Consider the following 15085-nt stretch of genomic DNA (forward strand, 5'->3'; position numbering starts at 1 on the left):
ACATATATAGTAATATATGTCTTCATATATTACATATATATATATATATCTTCACATTTTTCTCTTAGACACACTGGAAAAGGACTTATGATAAAGTAAGTGGATGAAATTAAATAGTTTACCTTAAATGTCACCCACGCAGGTCACCTCTCTAATGGCCACAGCCCTGGGAGCAGATGAATTTAACACGGGTGTTGAATATGTTGTAGCCTGTGAATCATCTTGTCACTGTCAATTTTCTGGGATATCTCTATTTTGCAAGAAAAGAAAGTTATTCCTAATTCTGGATGCGTCTGGGGGTCTCTGGAGGACAATTGCTCTGTGTTTCCCTATTTGGAAGTTTGGATCTCACAAGGGGGGTGGATTGCACTTGTCAATGTCATTTATGCACTCCTGATTATATTTCCATTTTTTTATTTCTGTCATAATGTAGGTACACGAATTATGTGACAATTTCTGCCACCGGTATATTAGCTGTTTGAAAGGGAAAATGCCTATCGATTTGGTGATAGACGATAGAGAAGGAGGATCAAAATCAGACAGTGAAGATATAACAAGATCAGCAAATCTAACCGACCAGGTATGCGTTTTTCAATTTCAACATCCCTGGGAAAAAAAAAAATCTGTATGCATATTGCTTGCTGGGTCACTACCACCTCCTTTTATTATTTGCATATGATTAAGTCCCTTTTAGATACATTTCCATCGAAATGAAAATTTTTGAATAATGTGGCTATTATTGCTTCATTAAGGCTGGCTCTGGGATTCGACCTGGAGAGATGAGCTTGTAAAAGCTTTGCCTGCAAACTTGACCTGTTTCTTGTCGCTTTTAATTTTTGTCTTTATTTTATTTACCCTGTATAATAATGGGAGTGTTAACTGCCAGTGACCGCCTGATTGCAGGGCTCTGTTCTGGAGCGTTTTTTCCCCCTTCTATTTTGAAGAAAAGGAAAGGGTAGGGTCTGCTTATTTCTTATTTTATTAGGGATAAACCCAAGATAGGTGGTCTAAGAGAGACAGCGAGGGTTTGAAATCTAGCAAATGCTGGCTATTTTCTCCCTGTCTATACGGTTCATTAGCCTGTCTTGTCAGTTTTCCTCGGCCGAACGCTTCTAGACCTCACTGAACATTGCTTTGTGCGGTGCTCGCTGCAAGCTCGCCCATTTTATTGTACTTACTAGAAAAAATAAGACCAGGCCGAGGTTATAAAAACAGATAAATATGGACGTTTCTCTTCCTCCTTTCCACTCATCCTCCAGCTGGTAGTGCACTGGGCCCTGTGGGTTGGCAGCTTTTGGAAGCGACAAGGGCACCCCGGGAAACTCCCTCGGTGTGGCCGTGGGGGACCTCGCGCCGCCTTCGCTCTCCACTGCCAGCCTTTGCTTGCTTCGCCCCCTCCTCTCTGGTCGTCCCTGCAGGCCCTTCTTCCGCTGCGTTGTTAAGTGGGGACGACTTTTATTTGGAATTGCTGGGGGGGGGGGTTTCTCTCCCTCTCTCAACCCAGCACCACTGTTTGCTCCCAGTCTCTCCCTCTCCTGTCGCTGCGTCTCTGGATTGGCCCAAAGAAGTTGCAAAAATGCAATGAAAGTGAAAACCTGAGGAGCGGGTGAGATGAAACGGGCTCAGAACAGCTCTCCGTTGCGAATTGCTGCAACGCGAATAGAGATTTGGGTTGCGGGTCTCCTCTGGCCTCTCCATAAATGAGTGAAGGCCCAGAGTCGTTTCTCTTTCTGACTTGGCACGTGAGTTCCTTCTTGTGGGGGGAGAGATCAGCCTGCCTTTGTTAAGCCAAAAGACGGGCGGGCGTGTAGAGTTTTCCTTTGCAAGCTCTGTCATGGTCACTGTTGGCTAGCGGCTATCTTGTAAAGTGCTTGCAGGAGTGTCCGACTCCTGGGTCTTGGTGTCCTCTTGAAGTTTTCTTCTCTCAACATCACCCTCTTAAAATACATTCCCAGCTTGGATTTCTCTCGGTAATCCCGCGACGGGGCTGAATTCCTCCTTTCCCCATGAGCAGTGGAGGGCAGGCAGAGCTGAGCTTTAAAAGCGCCAGAGCGCCAGGTCTTTACTATTATTTGGCAAGTTGCAAACTTTCGGCAGTGTAGACGAGTGCACAGTACAGGCGGTCTGCTCAGTCCCTGCGCGGCCCCGCCGAGGTGGGAACACTGCAGGCAGCTCCCGGCCCGGCCCGGGCCCTGCGGGCTGCCGGGCCTCCCGCCTGGTTCAGCCCGCCAGCCCTCACCCCGGAGCTGTTAAATGCAGATTCCGCTGAGGAACCCTCGGGTAGCTGCTGTTGAGTAAAAATTGTAATCCAACAAGCCTAACTAGAAAATGGGATTCTAAGAGCTCCGGAGTGCTGGGTACATAAAGCTATTTGAGCAAATTACAAGAATCGCTTAGGGGCATGAATGAAATCAACACTTTAATTGCCTCCAAAATGAAGATTTATACCCCATTTTCTCAACGAATCATTATTTTATTAAAGTCAAAGATAAAGGACCAAAGCTATGGGATTTTTTTTGAGGGGGGCACAAAATTGGTATAACATCATTGCATTTCCCCCCTACTCCTTCGGTAAACTTTTGTTACACAATTACCTTAATTTGAAATATGTAGACTGGCAGGCGATAGTAGTGGATAAAAATTGACATTTTAGTCTCTTCCCTCACCTAAAAAATGAGAAGCGTGCATCCCACCCCCCACCGCTTACTGGTGGGCTTCGCAGCTTTGGCTGGGCTCGTGGCGCTGTTGGCCTATGCGCGGACGAGCTCGCGTGACCCCTCCAGTTCATCTAGGTCTTGGTCCGTGGGCAGCAAACCCAAGTTTGTTCTTCCTAATTGTCCCCTTCCCGGGAGCCAGGAGCGAGTGTGCCTGGGCTCTGTTTGGAGCTGGGAGCGCAGAGCTCGGGGAGCACGGGGGACCTTGCCTCCGACCTGGACTCTGAGTGGAGTCCCCTGTTCTGGGAGGTGGGGAGTCAGAGACCAGGAACTAGGGCCCCCCTGTGGGCGCCAGTTCTCTGGACTGGAGCCTACTTGACGGTCCCTGGGGGCGCTAGACCCCTAGTGCGATGCCCTGGGGGCCGGGCCCAGAAAGGCAGACCTCCGCCACCTGTCTGCGAATGAGGCCCAGCCAGTTTGAGCCCCCGCAGAGAGTGCGCCCCGGGACGGGATGCTTCAGGTGTAGTGTGAGCGCTGGTCCTCGTTAGCTCATTAACCCCTCTGTCTCTAGGGTCTGCTGGCAGCACGGTTTATTTTATTTTACTTTTATCCTCGGAGGGTGCGGAGGCTGCCACCCGCGCAGGGACCTGGAATCGACGACTTTGATACCAGCCGGTTTCCCGGAGGGCTAAGTCGGCAAATACCCACTTGGCCTTGTAGTGATGCTTTTTTCTAAATATAAAAATATATATCAGATTAAGACGCCGGTAGAAACCGTAATCTCGTTGTCCCCCCACCTCTCGTACCCGCCCCCTTCCCCCTCCCAGACCCCGAGGAGCGAGGCTCGAGAGTCACCGCTCGTGGGCGCAGGCCTCCCGGGCGCCCTCTCCCGACGGTCTCGTTCCCCGCTCCGCATGGAAGCTCCCGACGCCCTGAGACTGGGGGCAGCAAGGGGCACCGGGGGCTTCCTGGGCGAGGGCAGGGCTGCGCCCCCGGGAACCAGAGCAGAGAGGAAGAACCGTGCGAGGCGTCGAGGCGAGGGTTGAGCCTGGTCGTCAGTGGAGAAGGATGCGGGCCCTTCGGGAGGCGGGACGCCTGTTTGAGGGATTCAGGGTGGACCTGGGGGCGTCCAGAGGAGTTAGGCGGGAAAGAGCCTGGCCGCCCAGACGCTAGACTTTAGTCTGCGCTCCCAGAAGGAGCCGTCGAATGAAGTCTTCCTTCCCAGGGTTGTCTGTGGCTCGCCACTCCTTGAATCTAAGCATTTCCCCACTCCAAGAACCCGAACGGAGAGTGGAGAGAGAGGAGTGAGGAGTCTCCGGGCCCCTAAGGCCGCCTCCCGAAGTTGCCACGCCCGCTTGCAGCGAGAGCGGACTAGCTGGGCCTGTGCTCGGGCGCCAGCCCTGGTTTCCCACAGGCAGCGGGAGGCAAAGAAATGGTCCCTTTGGATTACAATTTTTATTCAACAGCAGCTCTCCGGGGGGTCCTCGGCTGAATCTGCATTTAACAGCTCTTGGGCGAGGGCTGGCGGCCTGCACAGGGCGCCCTGTTGCATGTTAATCCAGATTTGTGCCTGACATCTGGGGAGAAGTAATGTGGCTCAAGGAGATGGAACCAGAAAGCCACGCACGCCAGGCAGGTTAAATGCCAAGTGCTGCTAAACCCCCAGGGGAGGAGGATCGGCCTCCGGGGCTGTGCGGTCCAGGTTGGAGAGCGCCAGGCCTCTGGGCCTCCGGGCCTCGGGGACACGGGGCAGCCTTGGGCCAGTGAGCTTTGGTTCCCAAGTGGGCTAGGAAAACGCTGATGGCGGTTGTTTTATTTTAAAAGTCTGGGATGTTGTTTCTAAAGCATCGTTTGAGTTAAAAAAAAAAAAAATCTTAAAACTGAACTTGGACTTGACTGAAAACGCCCCCTCCCTGCAAAGCGAGGTAGGGATGCAAGGGAGATTTAAGCTTTCTCTTTTTTTTGTGGGGGGGGGGGGGGTTATGGTAAGGAATGGGGATGAGAGGGCAAGGGATAGCCTGATGTCTTTGATGAATTGGATCTGCTGCTTTAGAAACAAATAGATGAAGCCATTGGTTATTTACTAATACTAGAAATGTAGGCAATTTGTTTTCATCCAATAAGAAAACTGGCCACAAACGCAAGAGACAGGAAAATGCTTCCTTTGTCAGGTAGTTTGTTTCTAAATGCTTACACATAGACACATCTTATTTAAATTGTAAATACTTCACAGGGTCACAATTAATGCTTTTGTCTTGGAAACTCTCAGTCCACAGGCCTTGGCATCCATGGGGGTCTTACATTCCTCTAACTTTACTTTTTGATTGTTGTTGTGGGTCATGTGTTGTACTCCTAATTCCTTTTTTTTTTTAATATGTCAGAGGGAAATTATGACAAGATTCTCTTTAATGAGTAAATAATAAGGTGTTGAGTGCTTGTCACTCCATTGGCTAATTGGAATGTTCATTCTAGGCCCTTTATGGCTTAGTATCCTTTGAATTAAAACTTAGTTGTTTACCAGGTGTGTTTTTATTGTTGCTTTCTGATTGGCTTTTAGAAATTTTAATTCCAGTGTACTTAACATACAGTGTTATATTAGTTTCAGGTGTACAATATAGTGATTCAACAATTTCATACGTTACTCAGTGCTCATCAAGATAAGTGTACTCTTAATCTGATTGGCTTTTAGTGTGTATCTGTGTGTGAATTTCAGAGTAGGGATGTATTGATTCCTAATAGGGGCCCTTAAAAAAACATTTCATGAAAAACAGGTGAAGAGTGTATGCAAATAGGCTGAGATCAATTACATTGTTAACCGTCTGTAAGTGTAAACGCTAATACTACGAAAGTTATTCCCTGTTCATAGCGCATCTCTCTCTGTCTCTGTCTCTCTCTTGTCTCCTGTCTCTCTCTTTCTGTGTCTCTCTCTCAAGTGGAAGTCCCCAGTGCAAGTTCCATGGCTTATGGAAAGCAATGATACTAATGCTACTTTGTACCAAGTAAAGCCATAACAGTAACTAGCGTTCAGTGATTTAACTAGCGCTGCAGCCATGGTCACTCAAAGAGCAATACCTCTTCCACCAGAATGACTCCATTGCTCATGATTTGGAAACATATAGAGCGGTTGTGTGCACTCTTGCTGTCAGTCCTACCTTAGAGACTCTTACTAGAAACCATGGAGAAGCTTGCACAGTAGAGGAAGGAAAAAAAAGGATTAACATACGGGCACTGTTCTAAAAAAATGTAACAGATATCATGTTATAATTGCCCGACTTTGAAAATAAACAAATTTTAAATCATGTTTTCAAATCCTTGTATGTTTAAATGTTAAAATGTTTGTCAGAGTCCGAAAGATTTAAAACACAGCTGTTACTGGGTGAAGGAAGGAAAATTATGCAGTAAAACTCCATGCTCTTAAAAACAAAGACTATTTGTGGCCCTACAGTGGAAACAGGTTTATTGTCAACCAGATAGGCTGAAGTATTGCCACGAGGCCTACTGTAGTAAAACTAGCATGCCTTCCCTCGCAGGTAGACTGGGAGGAACTGAAGAATGCCTAACGAGTTATATTAAGACACTTGTCAGAAATGAAAATATTGTCAACATGAATTCAAATGAAGTATTTTGGTATCCGTGATGTTATGCTTTCCATTGCAATAACAATATTTTCTTATGAAATATAAATATGTCAAACAAATGTGAAATGCTTAAGTTTTAATAAATGATCATTTAATCATCAGACACAACCCAAGTACGTATACAGAAACTTTTAAAGGACAGTCGGCATACAGCCAAATTCCTATAGAGACTAGCAGGGAAAAGACAAAAAAATGAACACAAAATAAGACTCTGTAAGGAGGGTCTATAATTCAACATTATTTGACTCCACTTTCAGGGAAATAGTTGAATGATAGGCAACTGATACCATTCTCATTCATTTCTGTTACATAGTCTTATGTGTTTGCATTTGTAACATTTTACATGGCCTTTTTTGGATTATGATATCTGTCATACTTGTATCAAAGTATTACTCGAATTTATGTTATAACTGAAACAAAATCTTTTGTCATTGCTCCTAAGTGCAAAAAATTAACTTAATATTTAAAAGCTACATCAAAACTCTGGGACAGTATTCTTTTACAGATAAAAGAATAAAAGTAGAATACATGTGATGCTGTATCTGACAGTTGTGTAGATGTCAAACTTAAAGGTGTTCAAAATCCAAAGTAAAACAACACTGCTGTAAGTCATGTGGGGATTGGTGTTCTTACTCAGCAGGAACCATCAGCATATAATATCTATTTTAAAAGTTAGAATCTAAAACATAAAATACAATCTTCCAATTTGAATTTTAATAATAATTCCCAAATTATTTGACTTTGGGATCCAGTAAATTTTGGCTATTTTGTTATCTTTAATATTTGTGAATAAACCTGGCATGTATAAAATCAGTTTTGAAAAATTCAAGCAGATGAATGTGTGTATGTAGCGTAAAAATAAAAGACATTCTTACCATATTATTAATTAAAAGTGCCATGATTTCAAGGGTATAGGAATTTAGGAGAGCTTTTTGGAGTCTTAAATGGCCTCTCTAGGAAGTATACCTATCTTGGGCAAATTGCTGGATTTCCCACACTTGCAAATTTGACATTTTAATAAATGGTATAAAGGCTACCATGTGAAATAAGCAAGAATATAGTCATTTAAAAATTTGTCACTAGAATCCAATTTCAATCAATTTGATGCATTCATGTGTGCAGAATTAAAGCAATTGGCAACACTTTACTAGATTCTCTCTGAACACTTTTTTTTTTTTTCCAAATAGCATTTCTTAATCTAGGAAATATGTTCTTGTTAAAACAAAATACAAGACTGCAAATCTTTTGAAATTATTTTATATTTCTGGACTCTTCATTAAGAATTCCTAAAATTGACTAAAACATACCATTAAAAGTTTATTCTCTGATGGAAAAAAGCTTTTCTCTACATTAATTGAATTATACACCTGTCATTTATTGGTATCATGAGTATATACAGTTAAATACAAATTATAGCCTGAACTAAGTCATTAACTGTCTTCAAGATATGCAATAATCATGCCATGACTTTTCCATGACAGATGCCCCACTGTATATGCCCTAAACTAATGGAGGATAAATAAATTGTGAAAATAAATTCTATATTATCTATAATCCTCAAAAGTACATTCCTACAATTGATTCTTCCCTTGGTACTTTTTATGAGTCTGTTTACAATTAATAGGATTTATAATCATGAGGTAAAGAAACTTGAATGTAAAATGTTATGGTTCCTTAAAAAACTTAAATGAAATCATATTTTTCCTCAGAAGGGAAATGCTGTTACTATTAATAAGTTTACTAAGTAATACTCTTAAAATTGCCATAACTTTTTATGAGTTTAACAAGTTAAAGCAACACTTTGGTCTCGCTACTTTTTTTTCATTTTGACACAATACAAAGTCTTAAGTTTTACAATGGATTTAAACATACATTACTTTGACTCACATAGAAGATAGTAGTAAGTAGATAACTAACATTTTGAGTCATATTAGAATTATTCCCGGACAACACATAACTTAGAATTAATTGTTGTTGCTGATGAATTCCCATTTCTCTAGACTTTTCCCTCAGACTCTACGACACAACATGGTAGCATGTTTGTTATTAGTTGTAAATGTCTGGGTTGGTGGTTATTATCTAGCAAAGCAGAGTTGTAGTTCTTTCTTTCTAATCACTTCTTTTTCACTGTTTGGTGAACATCCTAGGCTTGAGATGTGAATCTCCTTGGCTTGAATGAGTTTGCTAGGTCTCATTTCCCTATTACCTACACGTGGGTTTATTTTCCTGTGAAGATGAAAAACATTACTCACTATGGGGCAGGCATGAGTCGAGACCAAAGTCATCAAATATTCCCAACCTGTGCTTTACAATTAGGTGAAAAACTGAAAACTGTTATTTTTGTTTGCCTTCCCTAGGGCTCTGAATCCTTGATATAAAGATTCATATCAGCCCCTTTGCATTCTTCCTCTTAAGGCCTAAATGTTTATTTTCAGTGACTGTATTTGTAACGGATAGTCCATATTTGTTCCCAGGCCTCCAGGATTTGCATTTTATTCTGCATTTGCATTCACATTAGGTCCCACAGAAACTCTTTAAAGTGAAGTGTGTTTATGGCTATTATGAAACTCGACAAAATGAAGTTTGTAATGAAATCGACACAGTCATCAAAAGGACGATGAAGGGAGCAATTTGATGTAAACCCAGAGTTTTCTTATGCCATCCCAACTTGTAAAAGGCTTATCTCTCTTTTAAAAAAAAAAAAAAAATAGAAGCTGAATGAATAAGAATTTCTTTGACAATAAAATACCTCCTAACGTCTCCATAACTATTTGGATGTGTTCTCGAACATTAACTTAATTTGATAGGCAAGGTATAATTAACCATGACCTATAGTGTTTTCTGTTATTCAGGGACTATTCCTTAGCAATTTGAAAACTTAATTTCTAACTAAATGGTATACAGTGTCTGACGTTCTAAAGGCCTACTTACATTATTTACAAGGAGTGGACATAGTTTGTATAGCTCTAGGGTTTCAAAGGAAGTTTTTTTGAGGGTGGGGACTAAGAATTTTTACAATGTAAAATCCTAGCAAATGAATTAGTGCAGGTGGGATTTTTGGGGATTTTTTTTAAGTGTACCCCTCTTTTCTATTCACTGTAATGCTAAAACTTATTCACATGGAAGAAAAAAATAAAAACACTGTGTGTCTCATGAGACAAAAACATATACATGACATTTTTTTTATTTTTTATTTTTTTAAGTTTATTTAGTTTTGAGAGAGAGAGAGAGAATGAGCTGGGGAGGGGCAGAGAGAGAGGGCAACACAGAATCTAAAGTAGGCTCCAGGCTCTGAGCTGTCAGCACAGAACCCCATGTGGGGTTGAACTCAGGAACTGAGACCATGACCTGAGCCAAAGTCAGATGCTCAACCAACTGAGCCACCCAGGCACCCATTACACATGGCATTTGTCTTTTATTATTTTTAATGTTTATTTATTTTTGAGCAAGAGACAGAGTGAGAGCAGGGGAGATTCAGAGAGAGAGGGAGACACAGAATCCGAAGCAGACTCCAGGCTCTGAGCTGTCAGCACAGAGCCCGACACGGGGCTTAAACTCGTGAACTTCGAGATCATGACCTGAGTCGAAGTTGGACGCTTAACTGACTGAGCCACCCAGGCACCCCCATACATGCCATTTTAAATCTAGTTATTTTACTGATCGTAAAAATCAGTAGTGTAGAAAGAGAATTAAAAGTTGCAGCAAATAGGTAGCTATTAGCTATGATGCTACAATGCTACAATCAGAATAGAAACTTACGTGATAAAATTAAATGGGGTATTTTGGGTTTAGTTGGAACATTGACTTGTGCTTCGGAATATTTTAGTGTAAGAACTTTGTGATAATTGCCCATTGGACATGACTTTTATTTGAAATTGTTCATAAGAAACCCAGTCTCATGAGTAGCCACCCTGCCTTTCACTCTTGAACAGTTCAGATAAATGTATTATTTATTTATAGTCTATTGTATATATTATTTATGGGAAATATGCTATAACTGCACAGAGCATATGGAATTTGTCTTTCAGAGATAGAGGTGGTATCTCTGCCCAAAGTGGCCTAACCCTAAGTAGATAATCAGGTTACCCCCCAGTGTACAGATAACTGTCATCTCTTAGAGAGTCGTTACGTGTTTTTGTGTCATAATTCCAGATGCAAATGCATTTTCCCATTTTCATTTTGTCATAGTTTTCTTGGTGCTAGCTTCTGCCAAATAGAATCAGGAATTCTACGTTTTGAGTTCGTCTTGGTGATAAATTGAGGCCAGAAAAGATACTGAGTAACAGAACATTAACCCCTTCATTTCTTTCCATGCACTTCTGTCCCTTGATGTGTTTATAACTTTCTGAAGAATATTGCCCACGAAATTTTCACACTAGTTGTGTATTTTTTGGCTTGGCCTATTGCTTCACTGCATTTTGGGATTTTATATGGTGTGTTCAATAACAAAACCACCAGGAGAAATATCAGACTCATTGCGTCCCACACTTTCTTGTGCAAAATAATAGAGACATCTAGACTGTGCTTTTTCTCTGCATATCAAGTGTATTGTTGGTGTTCAAGTATTTTTTATTCTAATAATTATTCAAAGCCAGTAACAATCTGCATTTGAGTGAGTATAAACATTTTTATTCCGGAATTTGGAATTTGCAGCAACTCAATTTTATTTTCCAAATTACCCTGCCATTTCAATTAGGTACATTGTTCTTCACTCCTCTGTTTCGACATTCTAAAGGTTGGCTTGCCACCCTAATAGTGAGTTGTTTGAGTGTTTAATATTTATCGAGGGCATGTAAAGAACATGCCAATAGAAAAAGAGGAGAATAAAACATTAACAAATCAATTATGGGGCTTTTCTTCACTTGTAGTATACTTCTAATACTCCACATACTCTGTAACTGCTAAAATAGTATGTATGAATAGCCTCCAAGAACAATAGCTTTGCATATGGCTGAAGAATGGCATTCTGATGAACTGGAATCTCTTAAAAAGTGCACCAGCGATAAAATTCGGACTCCTGCTTCTTGCATTCACAGCTGCCTTGGTTGATATCTCTGTTAAGTGCCTGAAATATAGAGAAGTTGGCCATTCTGAAAATCAGAAATGTAAATTAAATCTCAAATGCCTTGATAAAGGCCTTTCTCATGATTTTACCAAAGATAAATAATGAAGGAAGGGGAGAGAGAGAGCGTAAGGATTCAAAAATCCTTGAAGAATGACTTTGAAAATATAGTTTGGTTGAGAATATCAAAAGCTGGAAGTGTGTCTAAAAAAACCACAGAGAAGTTAGTGAACAGCTAATTGTTAGTGGAAATCTGTGGTAAATGTAATTTTCCATGATTCTCTTGTTCAAAGTGTAATGCTATAAGGTAGTGGGAAAAAAACAAGAGTACATCTTGGCTGACTTTTTTTTTTTTTTTTTTCTTCTAGCATCAAAATTGTGGATTTTCTGATTTGAGAGTTTAGGAGTAGAAAAGAAGAGATTTCAGAAACACTTGAGAAAGAACAATTAAGTGTGCTGATTGTAACTTAGTTACACAACCTTTCAGGCTGGGAGTGTTTCAATAAAATAGACATAGTTTAGAGTTGGAGCACTGGCATTTGACTCTAGGCTCTGCTGTGAGAGGATAAGGCACTGCTCTCCCATGAGCCTCAGTTTTATCATCTGTAACATGGGGACAAAGAACCCACCATATTGAGTTACCGTGAAAACTGAATAGTGGAGAGCGTTTAAAATAGCAAAACGTAAATAAACAGACTATTAAATAATGTTTATCCCCTTGTATTCTGCCCAGCCTCCAACAGCTTCAGCTTGATTTGGGGAGGGAAGATAGTGGTTGTTAATGAGGTGTTATTTTATAGACCATTTTATAATCATAGGGTTTAAGAAAAATGTCTTTTTAATTCTTGTTAGAAGGGGACACTCTTACTCTGATTTCATCATTGTGTAAAAAGAGCCTGGGCACTCAGATGTGTTGCTGAGATAGTGCGGTGAATCACTGCAGATTCGCTTTCACGTTCAACTTCAAGTAACAGTCACATGCAGATCTGGTGCTAAGTACTTTTCTCCACATTTCTGAGTGCAAATGCTTCATGGCTAGGGGCCAGTTGCTTACTAGGTCTTATTATCTACTTGTGCCAAGGATACAATGTTTTCTGCATTATTGGGATGTTCTTTTTGCTAGGATGGTTGCCTAGAAAATTTTTGGTTTGAAGTTGTTTTATATAAGACGCTTGAATTTATTTTATCTTAATTTCTTTGCAGAACAAGGAGCATTGAATAACTGAGTTACAAATGTAAAATAAAACATTGGGAGGCAAGCAGTCTTATAAAAGGGATTTTATAACATCAAGTATACTGGCATAAAATTTATAGTTTCTTCTGTCACTCCTAAATAGAGATGATAGAAAATAATCTAAATTTCAGCTGAAAGCTTTCAGAAGATAAATAGGGAGTATAGTTTGTAATATTTACATACAAATATTTGGAGATACAGTGGTGCCAGTTGGGTTAGAGTGTTTGTTTGTTTAGGTATTTTAATTCTAAATTACAGTTTACAGGTATGATTTCAGGAGAAGTATACAGAATAATTAAAATCATTTAATATAAGGGTTTACTTTTATTAATTGCATGCCAGCCAAAATACAATGGCACAGGAAAAGGAAAGATTATTGAAATATTAATAAGTATTTTTACTAAGATTTCTAGTGTAATAAGGCTTTATTGTCTCTTCCGTTCATGCCATTTTTCTCTGCAACAAACTGCTTAGTAGAATTTGAACGTTCGGTGCACCCAAATAATTTCTAAATTACTCATCTGCTTTCCAGTTTTGAGATTTTGGTAAAACTTCTCGTGATCCCTTGTTGGCAGTTTCCCTTTGGTTGTAATTATTCTTTTCCCATGTAGTTTTTAAAAAATGTTTATTTATTTTTTGAGAGAGAGAGCTTGAGAGCAAGCCAGGGAGGGGCAGAGAGAGTGAGGGAGACAGAGTCCCAAGCAGGCTCTGCACTGTCAGCACAGAGCCCGATGTGGGGCTCGAACTCACAAACTGTGAGATCACGACCTGAGCTGAAACCAAAAGTCAGACGCTTAACCGACTGAGCCACCCAGGCGCCCCTTCCCATGTAATTTTACCTGCCCCATGTAAGAATCTATATTGTCTTCCGAGCCCACAGTGGGGTCGCTGTGAAATGGTGCTAGCCTTGGTCCTCAATGTAGAAAAATTGGGCAAAAGGTATCAGCACTGTGTGTGGATTTCTTGAGGAAAGTTTTTGGAATATTTTGCGTGGTGTTTTACATCTGCAGACTTTTTCCTCAGCCTTGTCGATTCATTTTTAATGTTGTGGATGAATTAATTCAACTCTGCAGATTAGTAACGACCTGAGAGTGTCAGAGTTGAGTCCTAAAAGCTTTCAGGCTTCTTAAGTAAAATCTTAAGGAGTACCAGGAAAGTGATCCATCGTGCTGGGCCTGGCCTCCTAAGACCACTGCTGTGACACCTGCCATAGCAGCCTACCCTAGAGCCTGGGGAGGAGAGTGAGGCACGGACATTGGCAGGAGAGCAGGCAAAATATTTAAGGGCTCGTAGATTCTAAGGATGCATCTGGCTGCCAAACTGCTTTCAATTTCATTACAACATGATTAAAAACATTACAGTTAGTTTATTTCCACATCCTTTTGCCTTCTTCCTCATGCACATGGTGCGTGTACGTTGCTGTGTGTCCGTGAGTGTGCACTTGTGCGTCTCCCTGTGTCTGAACCTGAGGCTTCGGGGATTCCTGGAGCTCATACAGCCGCCTGATACAAAACTTTTCATTTAAAGATGAAATTACTCCTTGGAGAATTTTCACCAAAGGCAAAAAAAGCACAAAAATTCTTCTCCTCCTCTCTACATGCCTCATTACACAGAGATAGAGGATTCAATGTTTGAAAAATTATCATTTTTGTAGGTTTTATTTGTGGTACGTGAGAACTGGGAAATCTGGAACTCAATTTAACAGATGCTGTCTCTGCTTCCACAAACTACCCACGACTACTATTGTACAATCATATATATATATATATATATATATATATATATATATATATATAAAGCAATACATCAGAATTGCCAAGTTTTAAGGTTTTAGAAATTTACCTTATTTGATGCTGAAGTAGACACCCTTATGCCATGTGTACTGGCTGGCTCCAACATGGTAAGCACCATAACCAAGGGAAAATTGGAGGATCATCAAGATGTGTTTCTAGATGAAAGTTCACAATGGCAACTATGGTGGGGCTGGAAGAGGAAGGGTAGCATCTTGGGGTGAGCTGCAGATTCTGAGTGGGGATGCTGGATTTCCATCGTCTCACCCCTAATTTACCATCTGCCCTGAGTCACCAAAATTACCTGCCGAGCGTCTGTTAGGTGAGGTAACAAGCACATTTTATCGCGGCATTAAAAAGGGGCTCCACAGGAACCCTGGCAGGCCTACAGACTTGGCAGAGGAGAAGGAGTGGGGGCGGGGACAGGGAAGGAAATGAGAAAAAGGAGGGCTGCCGAAGGAAGAAGTGTGTCAGGAAGATAACTTTGTGGGGAATGGGCCTCCCCGCAGACGGTGTGGGCCACCCCGAGGGACACCTCAGGCCACCACCAGTCTTCACCCAGAACAATACTTGCCTCCCCGACTTTATCATCGTTCAGCAGGATGGAATGTGGACTTAGAGAAGATTCTACTTTCAGGCGATTTTCCGGCACAGTTTAACGTGGTCCCTGAATCCGCAGCCTGTGGGCACACTCGGCTATTAATCTG

At 41.3% G+C, this 15085-nt stretch overlaps 1 protein-coding gene across 6 annotated transcripts in view; it reads left to right on the forward strand.

The window, feature by feature from the left end:
* The window catches only part of MEIS1 (Meis homeobox 1), a 145244-nt gene that overhangs the window by 15795 nt on the left and 114364 nt on the right, over positions 1-15085 (forward strand). For all 6 annotated transcript variants that reach the window (XM_027072320.2, XM_053200679.1, XM_027072323.2 and 3 more), the window contains one exon: positions 434-580. In XM_027072320.2, coding sequence (XP_026928121.2) covers positions 434-580 — 147 coding nt within the window. The remainder of the gene's footprint in view (positions 1-433; positions 581-15085) is intronic.

Source organism: Acinonyx jubatus, chromosome A3 (genome assembly GCF_027475565.1).
Source record: "Acinonyx jubatus isolate Ajub_Pintada_27869175 chromosome A3, VMU_Ajub_asm_v1.0, whole genome shotgun sequence".
Taxonomy (NCBI): Eukaryota; Metazoa; Chordata; class Mammalia; order Carnivora; family Felidae; genus Acinonyx; species Acinonyx jubatus.